The sequence below is a fragment of the Pistacia vera genome, unplaced genomic scaffold (genome assembly GCF_008641045.1).
Source record: "Pistacia vera cultivar Batoury unplaced genomic scaffold, PisVer_v2 Contig432, whole genome shotgun sequence".
In the NCBI taxonomy this organism is placed as follows: domain Eukaryota; kingdom Viridiplantae; phylum Streptophyta; class Magnoliopsida; order Sapindales; family Anacardiaceae; genus Pistacia; species Pistacia vera.
Genome location: NW_022196260.1, coordinates 580896 through 597261, shown reverse-complemented (window position 1 = coordinate 597261; position 16366 = coordinate 580896). Strand labels below are relative to the sequence as shown.

The 16366-nt window shown below is 34.4% G+C and overlaps 2 protein-coding genes across 3 annotated transcripts; both read left to right on the top strand.

Moving 5' to 3' along the window:
• Positions 1-744: 744 nt before the first annotated feature.
• Positions 745-3091, top strand: LOC116143802 (transcription factor bHLH122-like). 2 transcript variants are annotated; one of them, XM_031429260.1, is made up of 8 exons: positions 745-936; positions 1072-1105; positions 1216-1843; positions 2067-2365; positions 2435-2599; positions 2702-2767; positions 2853-2921; positions 3020-3091. In XM_031429260.1, the coding sequence occupies exons 3-8, from the start codon at positions 1273-1275 to the stop codon at positions 3074-3076; spliced, it is 1227 nt and encodes a 408-aa protein (XP_031285120.1). In that variant the 5' UTR covers positions 745-936; positions 1072-1105; positions 1216-1272; the 3' UTR covers positions 3077-3091. The 2 variants fall into 2 exon arrangements, with proteins under 2 accessions (XP_031285120.1, XP_031285119.1); XM_031429259.1 differs by lacking the exon at positions 1072-1105 and having other exon boundaries at positions 746-936.
• A 7011-nt stretch (positions 3092-10102) lies between these two features.
• Positions 10103-13773, top strand: LOC116143816. Its single transcript, XM_031429275.1, has 7 exons — positions 10103-10598; positions 10843-11055; positions 11168-11317; positions 11841-11960; positions 12050-12136; positions 12482-12981; positions 13474-13773. Coding segments are annotated over exons 1-7 (1455 nt in total). The 5' UTR covers positions 10103-10214; the 3' UTR covers positions 13475-13773.
• The last annotated feature ends 2593 nt before the right edge of the window (positions 13774-16366 follow it).

Sequence of the window (16366 nt, the reverse complement as noted above, 5' to 3'; positions counted from 1 at the left end):
TCCAATTCATGCGTATGTACAGTGACGTCCCTTGCAATGCCAGCCATTTAATTTTTATTAGCGAGAGTTTAAGTCTATATTTCGGGGAAAAAAAAAAATCTATTACCTCCATGTGTTCATAATCTAAGTCATGCAATTTTTTATACTGATTTTAATAGCGTTACGAGGTTCAAATCATGTAACACGGTATGACGTTAGCTCAACTTAAATTCTTGCTTGCAAAATAAAATTAATTGTTACTAAAAAGTCTGATAATGGTCCTTATATATTTTAATCCAAGACTAAGTAATTACAAGATTTATATCATCCTATTGACTTTAGTTGACTTAATTTTTTTTTTTTTCTAATTTTTATGATCATGAATGTTTAAACTAATTTATATGCATTATCCGAGATAACTCAATTTCAGAATCTCTTAAATAATAGATTCAAGATTCGTTGTCCAACCACTCAACGAGTTAAAAGTGGTTAATGGACTTAATTCTTGCCAATTTGGGAAAATTGAAGTGTAATTTTAAGAAAAAATGTTGACGCCCACAAAAAAAAGTCCGAGAATATTATCATACAAATAAAAACATGGAATGACTTGAATTGCCTTCCTAGATTTTAATACAAGTGAATCTAACTGTTGGTATTTGATTTGATAGCGTTACGAAAATAGTATCTAGAATGTGATGGGCATTCAAGTCCAAAAACTAAGAAAATAAAATAAATAAATTATCATATTTCTGGTTCCTATTACATCTCACCTCCTGTACACATCATACAAATATTTTCTGTAATTTCTCTTTGCGCTTTTTTCATTTCACTTTCTCTCTGTTCAGTCTCTGGCAACAACAACAACACCATCAGCTTCAACAAAAACACTTCCATCAGAAGTACTGAAAAAAAAAAAAGAAAGTGATCATTTAGATAGTGGAGAGGGAGAGGGAGTGAGTAAGTTTCCTTCTTCCTTCCTTGCTGCTTTGTTGGGTTCATGTTATTGTTCTGTTATTTTTAATTTTTTTTTTTATATGATAATATTCCTGCTTTTGAGTGGCTAATTTTTGTTGTTCTTGTTATCTTCTTGAGTTGAGTGATTCAGATCAGATTCAAGATTATGGAAGTGGGTTGTTGTTTCCAGATTTGATTCTAAATCCTTTAGTGGTTATCAAAATCTCAACTTTTTTACTCACTTTCTCTCTGTTTTCTTCATTTGTTTCTCTCTGTTTTCAGCTTACTTCAATGGTATTCTAAAGTTTGATCTGAGTTAAACAACCTAAACAAGAAGAAATGGAGTCAGATCTTCAACAGCACCACCACCATCGCCATGATCACCAGCGACAGCTGAACTCGAGCTTGACACGTTACCAATCAGCTCCAAGCACATACTTCTCAAGTTTCTTAGAGAGAGATTTGGACAGAGAATTCTGTGAAGACTTCTTGAAGAGCTCAAGCCCTGAAACCGAACGAATTTTCGCAAAAATTTTGACAAATTCATCAGAACAAAGTCCGGGAATCACCCAGCAACAGTTGCCAGTGACGGAGAAGATAGTGGAGCCTCCACAGCCGAGACAGAGTAGTCTTCTTCCATTAAATAATCAACAGACTAGTCTTCATCCATTAAATAATCAACAGAGAAATTTTTCCTCTGTTTCTCAGAGTTTTTATCCGAGCCAGCCTCAACAGAACGTGCAGAATCAGAATTCTTCAGGCTCTGAAATGGGCTATAGAGCGATGAATTCAGTTGGGGTGGATCGTTTTCCGCCGCCGATGAAGCCGAGTGGCAGTGGAAATAGTTCAAATCTCATCCGCCATAGCAGCTCTCCTGCAGGGCTTTTCAACACTATTAAAATCGAAAAAGGTATGTTCAACCTCGATTTCTTTGTTTGGTTTCTTGGAAACAAAAATAGAAATACAAGAAAATTTTTGTATTTTTGGAGTTTCTGATGAAAAGCAAAAATTATAAGCAATAAATGAAGCTGTTTCTTATTGCAGTTTAAAATTTTTATTTCTAATTCTTGCTTTTGATACTTATTATAGCAATTTACAGTTTTTTGCTTTATAATTCTTGGTAAAAATGGCAGGCTATGTTGTGATGCAAGGCATGGGAGACTATGGCGGCGGAAATAGCGCAAATAGAGAAGCATCATTTTCTTCTGCAGGCAGGCCACCGGTTGCTTCCGGGCCAATGAGTCCAATAGCTGAAATGGGAAATTCAGGCAACAATGAGAGTTTCGATCAGAGGCCTGGCAACACTTACTCAACCGGTTTCGGCATCGATTCCTGGGACGAATCTTCGATGATTTCAGAAAATCTCAGTGGAGTGAAGAGACTTAGAGATGAAGACAGGACTCTTTCTGGATTTAGTGAAGCTGACACTGAGGTAAAAAATTTTATTCTTTGAGATTGCGCAAGTGTATGATCAGAATTTGATCTACTATTTCTTGTGCAGAATTTGGACACCGGAAATCGCCCTCCTCCACTTCTGGCTCATCACTTGAGTTTACCAAAAGATCTGACATCAATCGAGAAGCTTTTACAGATCCAGGATTCTGTGCCGTGCAAGATTCGAGCCAAGCGGGGTTGTGCAACTCATCCCAGAAGCATTGCTGAGAGGGTACAATACATAATTTCACCATTTTTGCAATCTGGGTTGTTCTCAGCCATCCCATTTACTCCATAAATGAACTCATGTTTATTTCATCTGCATTATTTACAGGTTAGAAGAACCAAAATAAGCGAACGCATGAGGAAACTTCAAGATCTTGTACCCAACATGGACAAGGTACACTTAATCAATTTATTATGCGAACTAGAATTCCCGTCGAAGTTAGTTTATCCAGAGACTAATCTTGCTTCTAAATTTGCAGCAAACAAACACAGCAGACATGCTAGACTTGGCTGTAGATTACGTGAAAGAGCTTCAATCTCAAGTGAAGGTATGTCTATTAAAATTTAAATCGCCATCTAAAGTCAAAACCCAGAAAGCTTTCTCAACAAGCAAGGTTTATCTGATATTTTTCCATTAATTTTTCAGGCACTTTCTGACAACCGTGCAAGGTGTACGTGTTTGAGCAAGCCGCAGCAGCCATAAAACAAAAGAAATGTCAAAAGAGGATAAAAAAGCAAAGTTGCAGAGGTTCTTCTCTTCACCGAAAATGAAGAAGATATTAAGCTATTATTTTATGTGGGTGTGAAGAGATCAGAAGAAAGGCTGCTAACTAGAGGCAGTAATTTGTATAGTAATTTGCCTATCTAAGTAGAGTTTATACATGGATTATTTTATCGATTTATCAGAACCAGCGCCAGAAACCAGAACCCAGAATTGTTAAGAGTGTTGAATAAAAATCTATCGATTTGACAATTCCATTTTAGTACAAAACATGTGTTTAATTCCTGAGTTGTAAGTTCAATCAACTTCAGATAAGTTTATGTTGTTGAGAGAGAGAGAGAGGGAGATTGAGGATTGAGCTTAACCTTACACTTTTGTATCATGAAGTAAAGTAGGGAAGCTATCAGTTGTTTTCCCATTAAGTAGCATGGGGAACTTGTGGGGGATACCAAATTTGTCTATATGAAATTTAATCATTTGATTGAAGATTGAGAGAAGTGATTTACTTTATTAGAAGAAATTAGGCTTGCCCCACTTTATCTTTTTCAAGAGTAAAAGACGAAAGCCCACAAAATGGATTTTGTTTTTACCAAATTGGATCTTAATTTTGAGTGCCCTTTTTGCCCCATTTCTTCATTTTTGTTTCTATAAAGTAAAGCTTTTTGTTGAATTAGTGGGTTGGCATATTTGAGTGATCAAGACATTGCTATTCATCTTCTTTTATGCTTAGGGAGATTCCAAATTTCCAATCATTTTCCCTTAGTCTCCCATTTTGATTACAACAAACCTTTTTAAGTTTCTTATCCATCATTTCAAACTTCAATTTTGATCATCAAAAGCATTTGTTGAGGAATACTAAGTCGAGGGTTAATTTTGTCTAGATTAATAAGTTTTATACGCTTCAACGATCAATAAATTTATAAAACACTCTTAGAAAATACATCTAAAAATTATTTAATAGTTTTTTAAAATGGTTAAGGTGCTTAAGATTGAAAGAATTATGATCATTCAATCTATTTTCTCAAATATAAAACATGCTTAATATTCTAGGTAGACTAGCATGCTTTAATTCTCGTCACTTCTATCCTACTTCCATTTGTTCGATGTAGTTTTGTTTCATACGATTTCTTCAAACATGGTATATTTGTTTCACGATATTGAATAATACAAAAATATTATGCATAATTTAAATTTTTTTTACTTGTGTTTGGCCTAGTCAAATATTAATTATTTCAGTTGCACGACACTAATTTCATAGTAGTACACCGATCAAATCTAATCCAATCTCAATCCCAATCCTAATTAATCAACAGTCATATCTGATTCAACAAGACGCACCAAACACATTTATAGAGTTTATAGAAGTATAGTTTATCAAAATATCTTTTCTTGAGTTGTAATCAAACAATATGAATTGGAAGTGTGTGCTATGTCATACCTTATGTCATTCTTCCCCTTAGTGCCTACTCTTATTTTTCATATTTATTATGTTTTCTAATCATTAACTAAATTTAATTTAATAATAACGTTATTGATCAATAATTTTATTGTATTAATAACACAATATAATTCTTTGTTTTTATTCATTAATTACAAGAAATGACCATTTTGACCTTTATTTGTCATACTCTAATTTGGTTGGTTGGGTAGAGAGTGGTAGGGGCACTCACAGTTGTCATGTAGGGTAGGGTTTGATTGGTACAAGGCCTTCTTTTAAGTGGGGGACCTTTTTAATTACTTGAAGCTTCTTTGGCTGGGGCCCATATTTAGTGGTTGGTTACAGCTCGACAATTAAAAATTGGCCCCAATTTTGTTTAACTTTTTTGAACATTCAAAATCCCTAGTCAACTTTTATTTTGATACACTTAAATCATCAATATAAATTCACGCTACACCTATATATAATTTAATAATATATTGTCTAGTATTAATTATTTTCTCCATTTACTACTAAAAAATAATTATAATTTGTTATTAAGTCTTACCAGTTATTCAGTTATTCGCAACGAGAAATATCCTACATATAGAGTATCATATTTATAACGAAATGAAATCTAACATGAGATGAAAGATTTATAACATGATTCTTAGTTTAGGTTATAATATTTTTATGAGTTTATTTGTAGTTATATATGATTTTTAATTTATGCAAGGGGGGAAGGGCAAAATAAAAAAAAAAGATTGGGCTTCTATTTGATGGACTCGTGATGAGTTGGGTTGAAACCCACTTAAGGAAATATAAAGCCCAATATTTAAAACCCACTAAATTAAAAATCAAGAGACAAAAGAATAGTAAATGTTATTTAGCTCTTAAATAAGTCTTTATTTCATTTAAAAGAGGAAAAAAAAAGTTATTTTGGAGGATGTTGAGATTTGTTTTCATTGTTATAACTTATAACTATAATAAAGTTTTAAAACTAAATAATAAACAACTGAATTAATGATTTTTATTTTTATACGAAACAAAAAACGTGTTCATCGGACACTTTACGACAATTTTTTTCATATATTAAATACAAAAACCTCACCTTCTTTATTTTTACATGATCATAGCTTTAAATTTATTTAATTTTACATCTTATTTCTATGGTTGGTTTTATGAATCATTTTAGATTAGGTTATTCGTACTTTTGTCCTTAAGGTTTGGTGTATATTGCCTATCTCCAGTACTATGAGATATGAACAACTTAAAGAGACTTTTTATAAAACTTTTATTATCTTATTCACATGTTATTAGAAATTAATAAAATAAAAAAATAAAAATAAAAAGTTAGATGTTTTAAATTTTTTATATTGTTCACTTGAGTTTTAACTTTGACATATTTTTGCATTTATAATTGTGATGAGTGATTATCAAATGACTTTTGATCGTTTCATGATTGTGAAATCAAACACGTTTTATAATGTTCTAAAAATGGTCCATATTATGTTTAGATATCAACCATTACTCCTAAGAAAATTTGACATTTTTTTAGAGGTACTTTGTATACTTTAACTTTTTTATATTTTATTCATTTCTAGTAATATGTAATAAGACAGCAGGAGTACTATACACTTTTTATTGAAAAGTTTCTCCTGATAGGACTAAATTGTTTGGACTAAACCTTAAGGACGAAAATGTAAATAACCTTATTGGATATTTGGACTAGTAACGTTACAAATTCAAATAAAAGGTGTTACACAATTTGGTATATTATATTAACGAAAAGAAAGACCACCTTAAAGATTATTGTGAATGTTTAAAAAATATGTTTGGTTGGTTCGAATAAATTGGTGAATAATATGTTAATTGAGAGGATAAATGAGTGTGTATGTTATATAGATTACTAAATTACTCTCATTTTTAAATATTATTATAATAATAATTTTTTTTTTAATATTTTTTTAACCCCTACATTGGAAATTTTGCTAAAACACTCAAGCCATATAAAACTTTAATTTATAGCAAAATCACCCCCACCCACCCCCAACCATTGCCGGCAGCCAACCACCACCGACAGTCGATGGAATGATGCACAATTGGCCGCATATGGTTGGCCGTGCACCGACAAAGCTGGAAATGGCCATGGATCACAAATCCATGGCGTGAAACGACCACTAATTTGGCCGTGAGAAGGCTAGATCTTTGGCTGTGCCATTTCACGGCCAGATCTATGGCTGTTTCACGGCCAAAGAAACGCCAAATCTAGTTGTTTTCGGCCATGGATTTGTGATCTATAATCAGAAAAGGCCTTACCAGCGCACGACCAGCCAGATCTCGTCGATTGTACACCATTACGATGATTGACGCCGGCACCTGCGGTGATGAGTCACGGCCGGCAGTGGTCTTGGGTGGCTAAGGGTAATTTGTTAACTTTTAAACTTTTTTATGACTGAGGCGTTTTAGCTAATTTCTCAAATGCAGGGGGCTGGGTAACTATCATTTGGTAGACATTTGAGGGCAACTGTGTCCGAAACGGTTTTTAATTAAGGGCAAAATGGATAGAAAAATCAGATTACCCCGGTAATGTTTTAATAACACCCCCTAACAAGGTAATAAAATTACCCTCTATATTACCAACAGTAAACACCATTTGTAATAAAAGATTACTGTAATATTTTATTACTTGCAAACTAAACACAATAATCTTAGGAGTGGACAAAATTATCCATAACCTGAACCGAATATGGTAACCGAACCGAACAGATTTTTCGGGTACCCGAAAAATCGAGTCAGATTCCGGTAGTATTTAAGTAGGTACTCGGTTTTTTAGTTCGGGTACCGGGTTATATTTAAAATATAATCCGGGTACCCGAAACCCTATTTTTTTTTTTTAAAAGTAAAATCCCAAATCAATTTGCCCTAAACCCAAATAACTTTTTTCTTCATTTTTCCCTTTCTCCCTTTCTCTACATTTCTCCATTTAGCTTGAATCAGTTCTGTTCTTTCCAATCTCCATTGATTTTGCTTGCATCAGTTCTTTATTTCTCCATTTCTCTCTACCGATTTCTTCATTTCTCCAATTCACATTGTCTGTGTTGGGCTCTTTTTATTGTGAAAAAATATTTCTATATTTTTTTGCTCAGTTGATTCACTAACTTTACAATGTTTTTGTCTTTTTGATGGTTTTGGTAGAGAAATTTTTGTTTGGAAGCAATATTGCAAGGAATTCGGGTTTTACATTCGAGTCCTGGTAACCAAACCAAAATTTCGGGTACCCACATATTTAGGTATTGCATAAATCGGTTCAGTTACCGGGTACTATTTTACACTATCCGAATATTCAGTCGAGTAGTAAGGGCACATTGAGGTTGGGTACCCGGTTTTGTTCTCCCCTAAGGAATCTTGCAAAATAAACAAAGATTACTCCCGCTATCTTATTTACCCCTTATCTAAACGGCCCCATAGGGGACGTTTGGATCATATAATATTTTATTATAGGAGTATATTATATTAACAGAAAGAAAGATAACCTTGAAGATTATTGGGAATATTTAAAAAATGTGTTTGGTTGGTTCGAATAAATTGGTAAATAAGATGTTTGGTTAGGATGATAAACGGATAGGTATGTTATACAAATTACTAAATTGCTCTCATTTTCAAATATTAATATAATAGTATTTTTTATTATTATTTTTTGAATCATTCTTTTAACCTCTTACATTTGAAATTTTGCTAAAACACCCCAACAATATAAAACTTTAATTTATAGTAAAATCACCCCCACCCACCCAAGCCACTGTCGGTAGCCAGCGACCACCGCCAGCCACCGTCGATAATCGACGAAATGGCGCACGACTGGTCATATATGGCCGACCGTGCATTGGTAAAGCCAAAAATGGCCATGAATCACAAATCCATGGCCGAAAAATAGCCAGATCTATGGTCATTTCACGACCATAGGAACGCTAGATCTGGTCATTGATCCATGATCGGAAAAGGCCTTACTAGCATACAATTGGTCAGATCCTTCCGGTCATGCACCATTACGGTGACTGACACAGGTGGTCGGCAGTAGTGAGTCATGGCCGCCGGTGGTCTTAGGTGGCTAGGGATATTTGTTAACTTTTAAACTTTTTTGTGGCTATGGTGTTTTAGTTAATTTCTCAAATGTAGGGAGGTTGGATAATTGTTATTTGCTAGACATTTGAGGGCAATTGTGTCCGAAATAGTTTTTAATTAAGGGCAAAATGGGTAGAAAAATCATATTACTCTTGTAATGTTTTAATAACACCATCTGACAAGGTAATAAGATTACCCCCCATATTACCAACAGTAAGCACTATTTGCAATAAAAGATTACTGTAATATTTTATTACTTGCAAACCAAACACCTAAATTTTACAAAATAAACGAAGATTACCCCCATAATAATATTAGCTCCGTTTGATACACTCTTCCAAATATTATTCTTGGTTTTCCCAATAAAGTTAAACCGTAAAATTGATTTATTCTCAAAATATTATTTTATATTATTCAATTTCTTTTAAACCCCCATAAATTAGTTAATTTAACTAAACACCCCTAATTCTTTTTAAAAAAAATGCAAAAACACCCCAGCAACCCACATTATACTAGATTATGGCCACCACTGCCGAAATCTGGTATAATGATACACTACCGGCTGAATCTGGTCGGTAGTGCGCCGGAAAAGGCTAGATCTATGGCCAGATCTTTGGTTGCAGATAGTCATCAACGACGGCCATGTCTTTGTCCGTCATTGACGACCAAATGCGACCAGATCTAGACGTAGATCTGGCATTTTTCGGTAGATCTGGTCGAAAAAGACCATATCGATGCATGACCGGCAAGATCCAACCAGTTATGTGCCGATACGGCGACTCTGACCACCCTCTGGCGGTGGTGGCCGGCTGTCTGTATTTAATGGGTGGGTTGTGGGTGTTTTTGTTAACTTTTAATATTTTATTATAGAGGTGTTTAGTAAATAAGCAAATATATGAGATATTTTAGTTAATTTTCAAATCTTAAATCGTAATAGCCATCCAATTTAACTTTTTTCAAAATAGTATTCTAAAAAGGATCAGAATAATGAACCAAACGGACCCATAATTTTTAATAGCTTAGTACCAATTTATTAATGGTATGGAGATTTCTATTATTTTTTAAATTTGAGGGGAATTTCCTAATTTTGTTATTATATGAAATAAGGAGCCATTAACCAAAAAAGAAAAATAAAAACAAATAAGGAATTTATTAAATTATAATAATATAATTTTTAATAGCTTATTAACAATTTGTTAATGGTAGGGAGATTTCTATTATTTCTGAAATTTGAGGGGAATTTCCGAATTTTGTTATTATATGAAATAAGGAGCGATTAACCAAAAAAGAAAAATCAGAACAAATAAGGAAGTAAAAAACTCGATCAAAGACGTACACGTGTCGAGCACCCAAAATCAAACTCGAGTTCCAACGTTCACCTCCTGGTTTCCCTCTCAAGTCTCAAAATCAAAAACAATTTGAATTCACAAAACCAAACAAGAAACGACGAACAGTTCAATAATAGTAACTCATTCAATTCTCTCTCACTCTATTTCAACTTTGATTTCTTTCCATTTCGTCTCCCATTATTCTTTTTTGTCAAAATTTTTTATTTTTTCATTTCACTTTCTTCTCTTTATGGAAGGCGACGACCATGACCATGGCTGCTTCAGTTTCGGCACTGTCTCAGCTCATTCCCCGTCTCTCGTCTCTCTCGCAGCATTTTCCGCCATTCCCTCTCCTTCCCCTCGCCGCCTCTCCAGTCATTTTACCAGGCCTAGCCGCCCGGTTTCGGAGGTTCGCAAGCTGGCTTGGGTGTCCTTAGAAGGACGGCTCGTGAACGCCGAAGAAGCCAGCTCGGCTAAAGCTATTAAGGGTGGATTGAGCCGAGAGGAAGCCGCGGCTTGGGAGATGTTTACACCCATTCACAGGTTCTTGATAGTTGCCGTGATCGGCGTCGCCGTCGCAGAGTCGAAGAAGAATCGGGTCATTTCGCAACTCAAAAAATCTGTTGAACTTAGGGTTTGTGTTTTTAACTTGTTTATTAAAAGGGTTTATTTTAGATTTTTTTCGGTTTAATTTATCTTTAATTAGCACTTTTATTTTGCTTTATGAAAAAGGTTTGCTTATAAAATATTTAATTATTTACTATTTTTATTTGTGTTTCATTTTTTTGAACAATTACAATGATTTTTTTTTTTTTAATTGTTATAGAATTTTATTAATTCAAGCTCTTTTGAATGATGTTGTGCAAATGGTTTTCAAGGATCAAGTGCTCTTGAGCATGCAGCAGAAGCTTGACAGTCTCTGTGAACGATTGTATTATGCTCAGGACCAGAAGGAAATAGAGGCCAATATGTCATTAAAAGGGAAAGAAGAGTCAGCATTTGGAGAAACTTTTGGGGATGATAAAATCAATTTTGTGGAGTGTGGTTGTTGGCTATGTGATCAACATCATCACCTCTTTAATGGGTTGATGGTAAAATTTCAGCTTTACTGCTCTAGTAAAGTTAATTTATTAACTCAGTTCGTGATCATCTGGGCTGAGAAACTTATATTCTCATTTTTTGGTCTTTTTAATTTGGTAACAGGGTAACTCTGCTGTGAAAGATTCAAGTGGGCATGAGAATGAGATGATGCAGTACAAAGTGACTCCTGTGAATGAGGTGGAACCAGAGGAGCGCCGCATGTCTGACTTGTCAGATTGGGCTTCAAGTATCACATCAAGTGCAGAAGTTCAGGTGATGGAACTTCAGAAACATTATCTGGTTTTTGGATTTTTCATAATATTTGATTTGATTAAGAGATTATCAGATGTTAATTATATTTGAACTTCTTTGACATAAGGATCTCCATAATCTGTTATTTAATTTTCTGAAATCAATCTTGAAAAGTCCTAATATGCAGTTATTTTTTTCTGCTTAACAAATCATAGACCATAATTACAACATAATAGTTTTAAGATTTTGATTGTCATGTACCTACTTTTAGTTAGATGGTCCTAGAATTGCATTCTGATGAGTGGTTGGAACTTGGGAGAGAGGTGTTTGATGGATTTTTTCAGTGCGATTTTTATTATCTATGCCTGCAATTGAGCAACTAACAGGTGAATTATACACATTGCATGGGAACAAACTTTGTATATTTGTGGCTTGATTGTCAAGCAATCATTGATAATGTAGTAGGACCTGGTAAAAGGAAAATAATGCTAAGTATGGCATCATCAGGTTTTTATATTATATTGTCTGGTGTGTATTTGTGCAGACCAACAACTTTACAATGGAACAAGATATCAGCAATCTAAGGATGGAGTGTGAAGAGAAGGATGCCACCATAAGGGAGCTAACTGCTTTTCTCCAGTCATCTAACACGAATGGTTCAAAGGTAATAATACATCTTTTATCTTTCCTTAACAATTTCACATGTATTGTCTCCTTTGATTAATCAAGCTTATTTCCTTCTCTTGATAACAGAGGATCTCAGAGCTGGAAGACATCATAAGGAGGAAGAACATGATAATTACAAGACTTAGGAAGGACATGGTGGTTTTAGAACAGAAGGTGAGAAAAAATAACACTAACAAATGCGGTCTGTTTAGTTTAGGAAATAAGTTGAATATATAAAACCTGGATTGGGAAGGCTCTGTTTTTTAATTGAAAAATGCTAGCCTTAGTCATTTCTCTTACTCACCTTTGTTAAAATGACATATGGTACCTGTACTATGTTTATGGTACCCGTACCATGCTATATTTACAAAAGTGAGTAAGAGAAGTGAGTAAGGGGAGTGAGTAAGGGTAGCATTACTCTTTTTAATTTATCATTAATATCTTTCTCGAAGCACTCTTGCAAGTCCCTTCACCTCATGCAGTAGCCTGATCAACTTTGTTTGTTATTTTGAATTCCAGGTAGTGCAGTTGACAAGGCTTCAGAGACCTTCCACTTCATCAGCCTCAAACAGTAGGCAATTTCCGGCCATGGCAGATAACCTCCTTTATGATATGGATAGTACTACAAGCCCTTCCTCTTCTGATTCTGATTCTCCCCCTGTGAATCGACCAGAAGTTCCTGTCCCTAAAGTTCTTGGCACACCAATTCTGAAGGGTGACTCTGCTTCGACAAGTAAACAGAAGTCAGCTCCACCAAAATTCTCTAGTTTATCGGTGAAGCCAACTGAATTGCATACAATTTCTCATCCAAGTAGTCCTTTGACAGAGGTGAAGCCAACCGAATTTCATACAATTTCTCATCCAAGTAGTCCTTTGACAGAAATATCAACAAATCAGAATTCCAACACACTTTCTTCTTCGAGGCAAAAGCAGCCGTCAGCAAGAGGAGATTTCAAGAAGACTAGAAGGCGGCCTCAAACTGCATCAAAGGATGCAGCTCCGCAGAAAAGATGGATTTAGTAAGTATTATGCAACTGTGATGTTTCAGTGCCTTCTGGTTCGATCACAACTTTCTAAATAGAGATTGTATCACCTGGTTTCAGTTAATATAGGAATCAAGTATCATAATTTTCTTTTAGATTAAAATTTTCCTAAAAAGGAATCCAGTGCAGCAACCAGGATCTAGAAATGGGGCCAATGAGAGGAATCTTATTTCTTAAAAACATCATCAATTCAAAATTTTATTTTCTATTGCAGGAAATACAGTTAAAGTTTTGTTATATTGGCCTCTGCTAAAGCTCTTGTCGCATTTGTTATTATTGGAGATTTGAATTCGTAAAACATAGTAATTGAAGCATACAGTTTTCAGATTCTTTATGATATTGCTAAGGATAATGCAAGCCACGATTTAGTTGGTCATGTTATTCTGTTTATGCTAATGTTGATGCAAGTTCTATCGAATATATGTGTGTACTGACATTATTTGTTTCTGTTCTTTTTTCTATTTCAAGGTATGCAGTAAAGATTTGTGATGCAAACTATTTTTGCAATTTGAAGAAGTGAGGCCTCCCGTCATAATGTGCTGAGGAGATAAATAGATAATAAAGGGTCGAAAGGCCTGGTACATATCAATAGGTGAAGAGCAGTTCCGCTATTATATTACATTGTTGTTGTATTCATTATTCTTGTTAGACTTAGAAGACTTTCAGAGCTGCAAGACTTCTCATTAGATAGATACAGAGACCTTCTTTTTCTGTTTATTATAAGTTAATTGAGATTATTTAACTTATATTTGTTATATGGGACAAGAACAAGAATAGTCTCTGTGTAATGAACATAATTCTTTAAATGAGTATGCAAATTTCACTTTCCTGTATTATTCGCAATATGAAACTTTTAATTGAAGCTTAAAAGCTAATGAGAGAAACCAAGCTTAGTCTAAATAGTGCAATGCAGAACAAATAAATATAACATAAAGTAATTGCATATATATATATAACCCATTAATAAATGTTGTTACAAATTTTTTTGAACTGATAATGTTTGTAACAAAAAGCTATTCAAATTGTTACTCTATTGTTATACTTTCTATCAATCTAATATCAGTTTGTCTTCTAAATCAGCATTGCAATCCTACTTTAGAGTCTAGTCTTCATCATAAAATGTGGCTTTAGGTGCACGGTACACTGCAGCTTCCGAGGACCAAGGCCTCCATCTGAATCCGAAAAATTATCACCGTCCTTCACTGCTCTCCTTGGCACATCAAATCCTGGAGGTCCACCCAAAAAGGGGATCAGAACCCAAAACCCATTGGCTTCGTTCGGACCAAAATTTGGGGATTTTGGAAAAAGTTTTTTGAAAAAAGTTAAAAAAAAGTTGAATTGGGCAGGTATTACGAGGTAGGATTTATAAACTATAAAATACCCCTTATGTTTGTTTTTTTACAAAATACTCCTATAATAAAACATTAAAAGTTAACAAAAACACCCTTAACCCACCCTCAAATACCCCCAGCCGGCCACCACCACCGGAGGTGGCCAGAGTCGTCTTATTTGCGCATGACTGGCTGGATCTTGCCAGTCATGCGCCGCGATGGCCTTTTCTGGCCAGATCCACAGTGGATCTGGTCGGCAAAGGCCAGATCTGGCCGTATTTGCTCTTAACGACGGCCAACAAATGGTCGTCGTTGATGGTTAACGACGACCGTTTGTTGGCTGTCATGACCGACTGTTACAGACGGCCAGATCTTTGGCCTTAGATCTGGCCTTTTCCGGCCAGATCCACCGTGGATTTGGCCGAAAAAGGCTAGATCGGAGCACTACCGGCCAGATTCAGCCGGTAGTGCGCCATCCTACCAGATTCCGGCCATTTTCCGACGGTGGTGGCTGGAATCTGGTAAATGTGGATTGTTGGAGTGTTTTTGTAATTTTTAAAAAAATATTTAAGGGTATTTGATTAAATTAACAAATTTAGAGGGTTTAAAAAAAATTGAATAATATTGAAAGTAGTATTCCAAAAAATGAGAGTTTTTGGATATTTTACTGTTTAACTTTTTTGGGAATACTAAGAATAGTATTCCCAATTTTGAACCAAACAAAGCCATTATTCCTGAACAAAGGATGCTACAAGGCTTGGCTAGCTGTTGGCCTTTTGCAAGGATCCCAAGAAGAAAGCCATAAAATTAAACGTATAGCATCCTTACTCACAGATGGTATAAACCTCGACAATTTAATGTTGGGGTTAGGATTAGGAATGTTTAGCGGAAGCGTCCGATTGTCTGGATTGAAAACTTCCTCCCCATAATGCCATTATAATCGTGATAGTGATGTTTTAATGTAAATAACACATGTATATGCTCAAATGTATCATAAATAAATATGCATAACATAAAATAACTATAAATTAAATAACAACAACTAAAAAAGGCGAATGTCGGGTGCTAACCCCCCAGGCCAAACGTCCTCTTCAAGCGTGAAGGCTAGTCGTGTCTAGTGTCTACTATTGCTGCTTTTGAAAGACCAAGCCAATATTAGCTCAATTCAAATTTAAAAGAATCTTATTTTAATTTGTTTTCTTATTTAATTTTACTAACTTCTTTTAATATTTTTAAATTTCTTAATTTAATTATTAGTAGAAACATTCTTATAGTTAGTTTTTCTTATGCAAATAAAGATTATTACTAGTTTGGTAGCCATTCAATTGTTTATTTTGTATTTACCACTAAACCCTTTTTTTTTTAGGCTACGTAATAGTTTTCCTTTTTATTATTTTCGCATTTATGCTTCATTAAGTGGTGTGAGAGCAAAGTCTAACCTTGTCAAGCGGATGTTGCTAACGATTGGGGTAACGCCCATCTTCTTGACAATGAGTAGAGACGTCAGGATAGCAACTATCCTCTTTACCACGAGGCATGAACATAGGATGGAGGCCAAAACAATAAAAGTTGTTAAAGACACCATTCAGGGTCTATTATTCATAGGCTGGATACACTAGATACTAATGGCAATAAAAATTTAGATTGAAAATGTAATGAATTTGTGTAAGAGTTTAGGTTTAATGTTTTATGAATGTTGGATTGATTCAACATTGATGATGTTTCGCATAGAAAAGTTAGGGTTTATCGCTTAATTCATATTCATAATTGTTTTATTGGAATAACATTGAATAACGTATTAAAACTAGAAATAATCGAATAAAATTCTATGATTAATTTGTGGTCCATCTAATTCATAACCGAATATGACGAATTAGTCATAAGGGATTGATGATTGACCGAATAGAGATCTGTATTAAGTTGAATATTATGTATGAATAAGGATAATTGGCTTTAGAAGAATCCTACCAATTCATAGAACAAATAAGTATTAAAAGTAATTGTCAAGTATAATTAGAAAAAAATCTATA

Bases quoted from the DNA above. Each gene is read 5' to 3' on its own strand.
- LOC116143802 (XM_031429260.1), top strand. From the start codon at position 1,273: ATGGAGTCAGATCTTCAACAGCACCACCACCATCGCCATGATCACCAG. The intron at 1,844-2,066 runs GTATGTTCAACC...TAAAAATGGCAG, and splicing joins CACTATTAAAATCGAAAAAG to GCTATGTTGTGATGCAAGGC. The intron at 2,366-2,434 runs GTAAAAAATTTT...TTTCTTGTGCAG, and splicing joins TTAGTGAAGCTGACACTGAG to AATTTGGACACCGGAAATCG.
- LOC116143816 (XM_031429275.1), top strand. From the start codon at position 10,215: ATGGAAGGCGACGACCATGACCATGGCTGCTTCAGTTTCGGCACTGTC. The intron at 10,599-10,842 runs GTTTGTGTTTTT...ATGGTTTTCAAG, and splicing joins AAAAATCTGTTGAACTTAGG to GATCAAGTGCTCTTGAGCAT. The intron at 11,056-11,167 runs GTAAAATTTCAG...ATTTGGTAACAG, and splicing joins ACCTCTTTAATGGGTTGATG to GGTAACTCTGCTGTGAAAGA.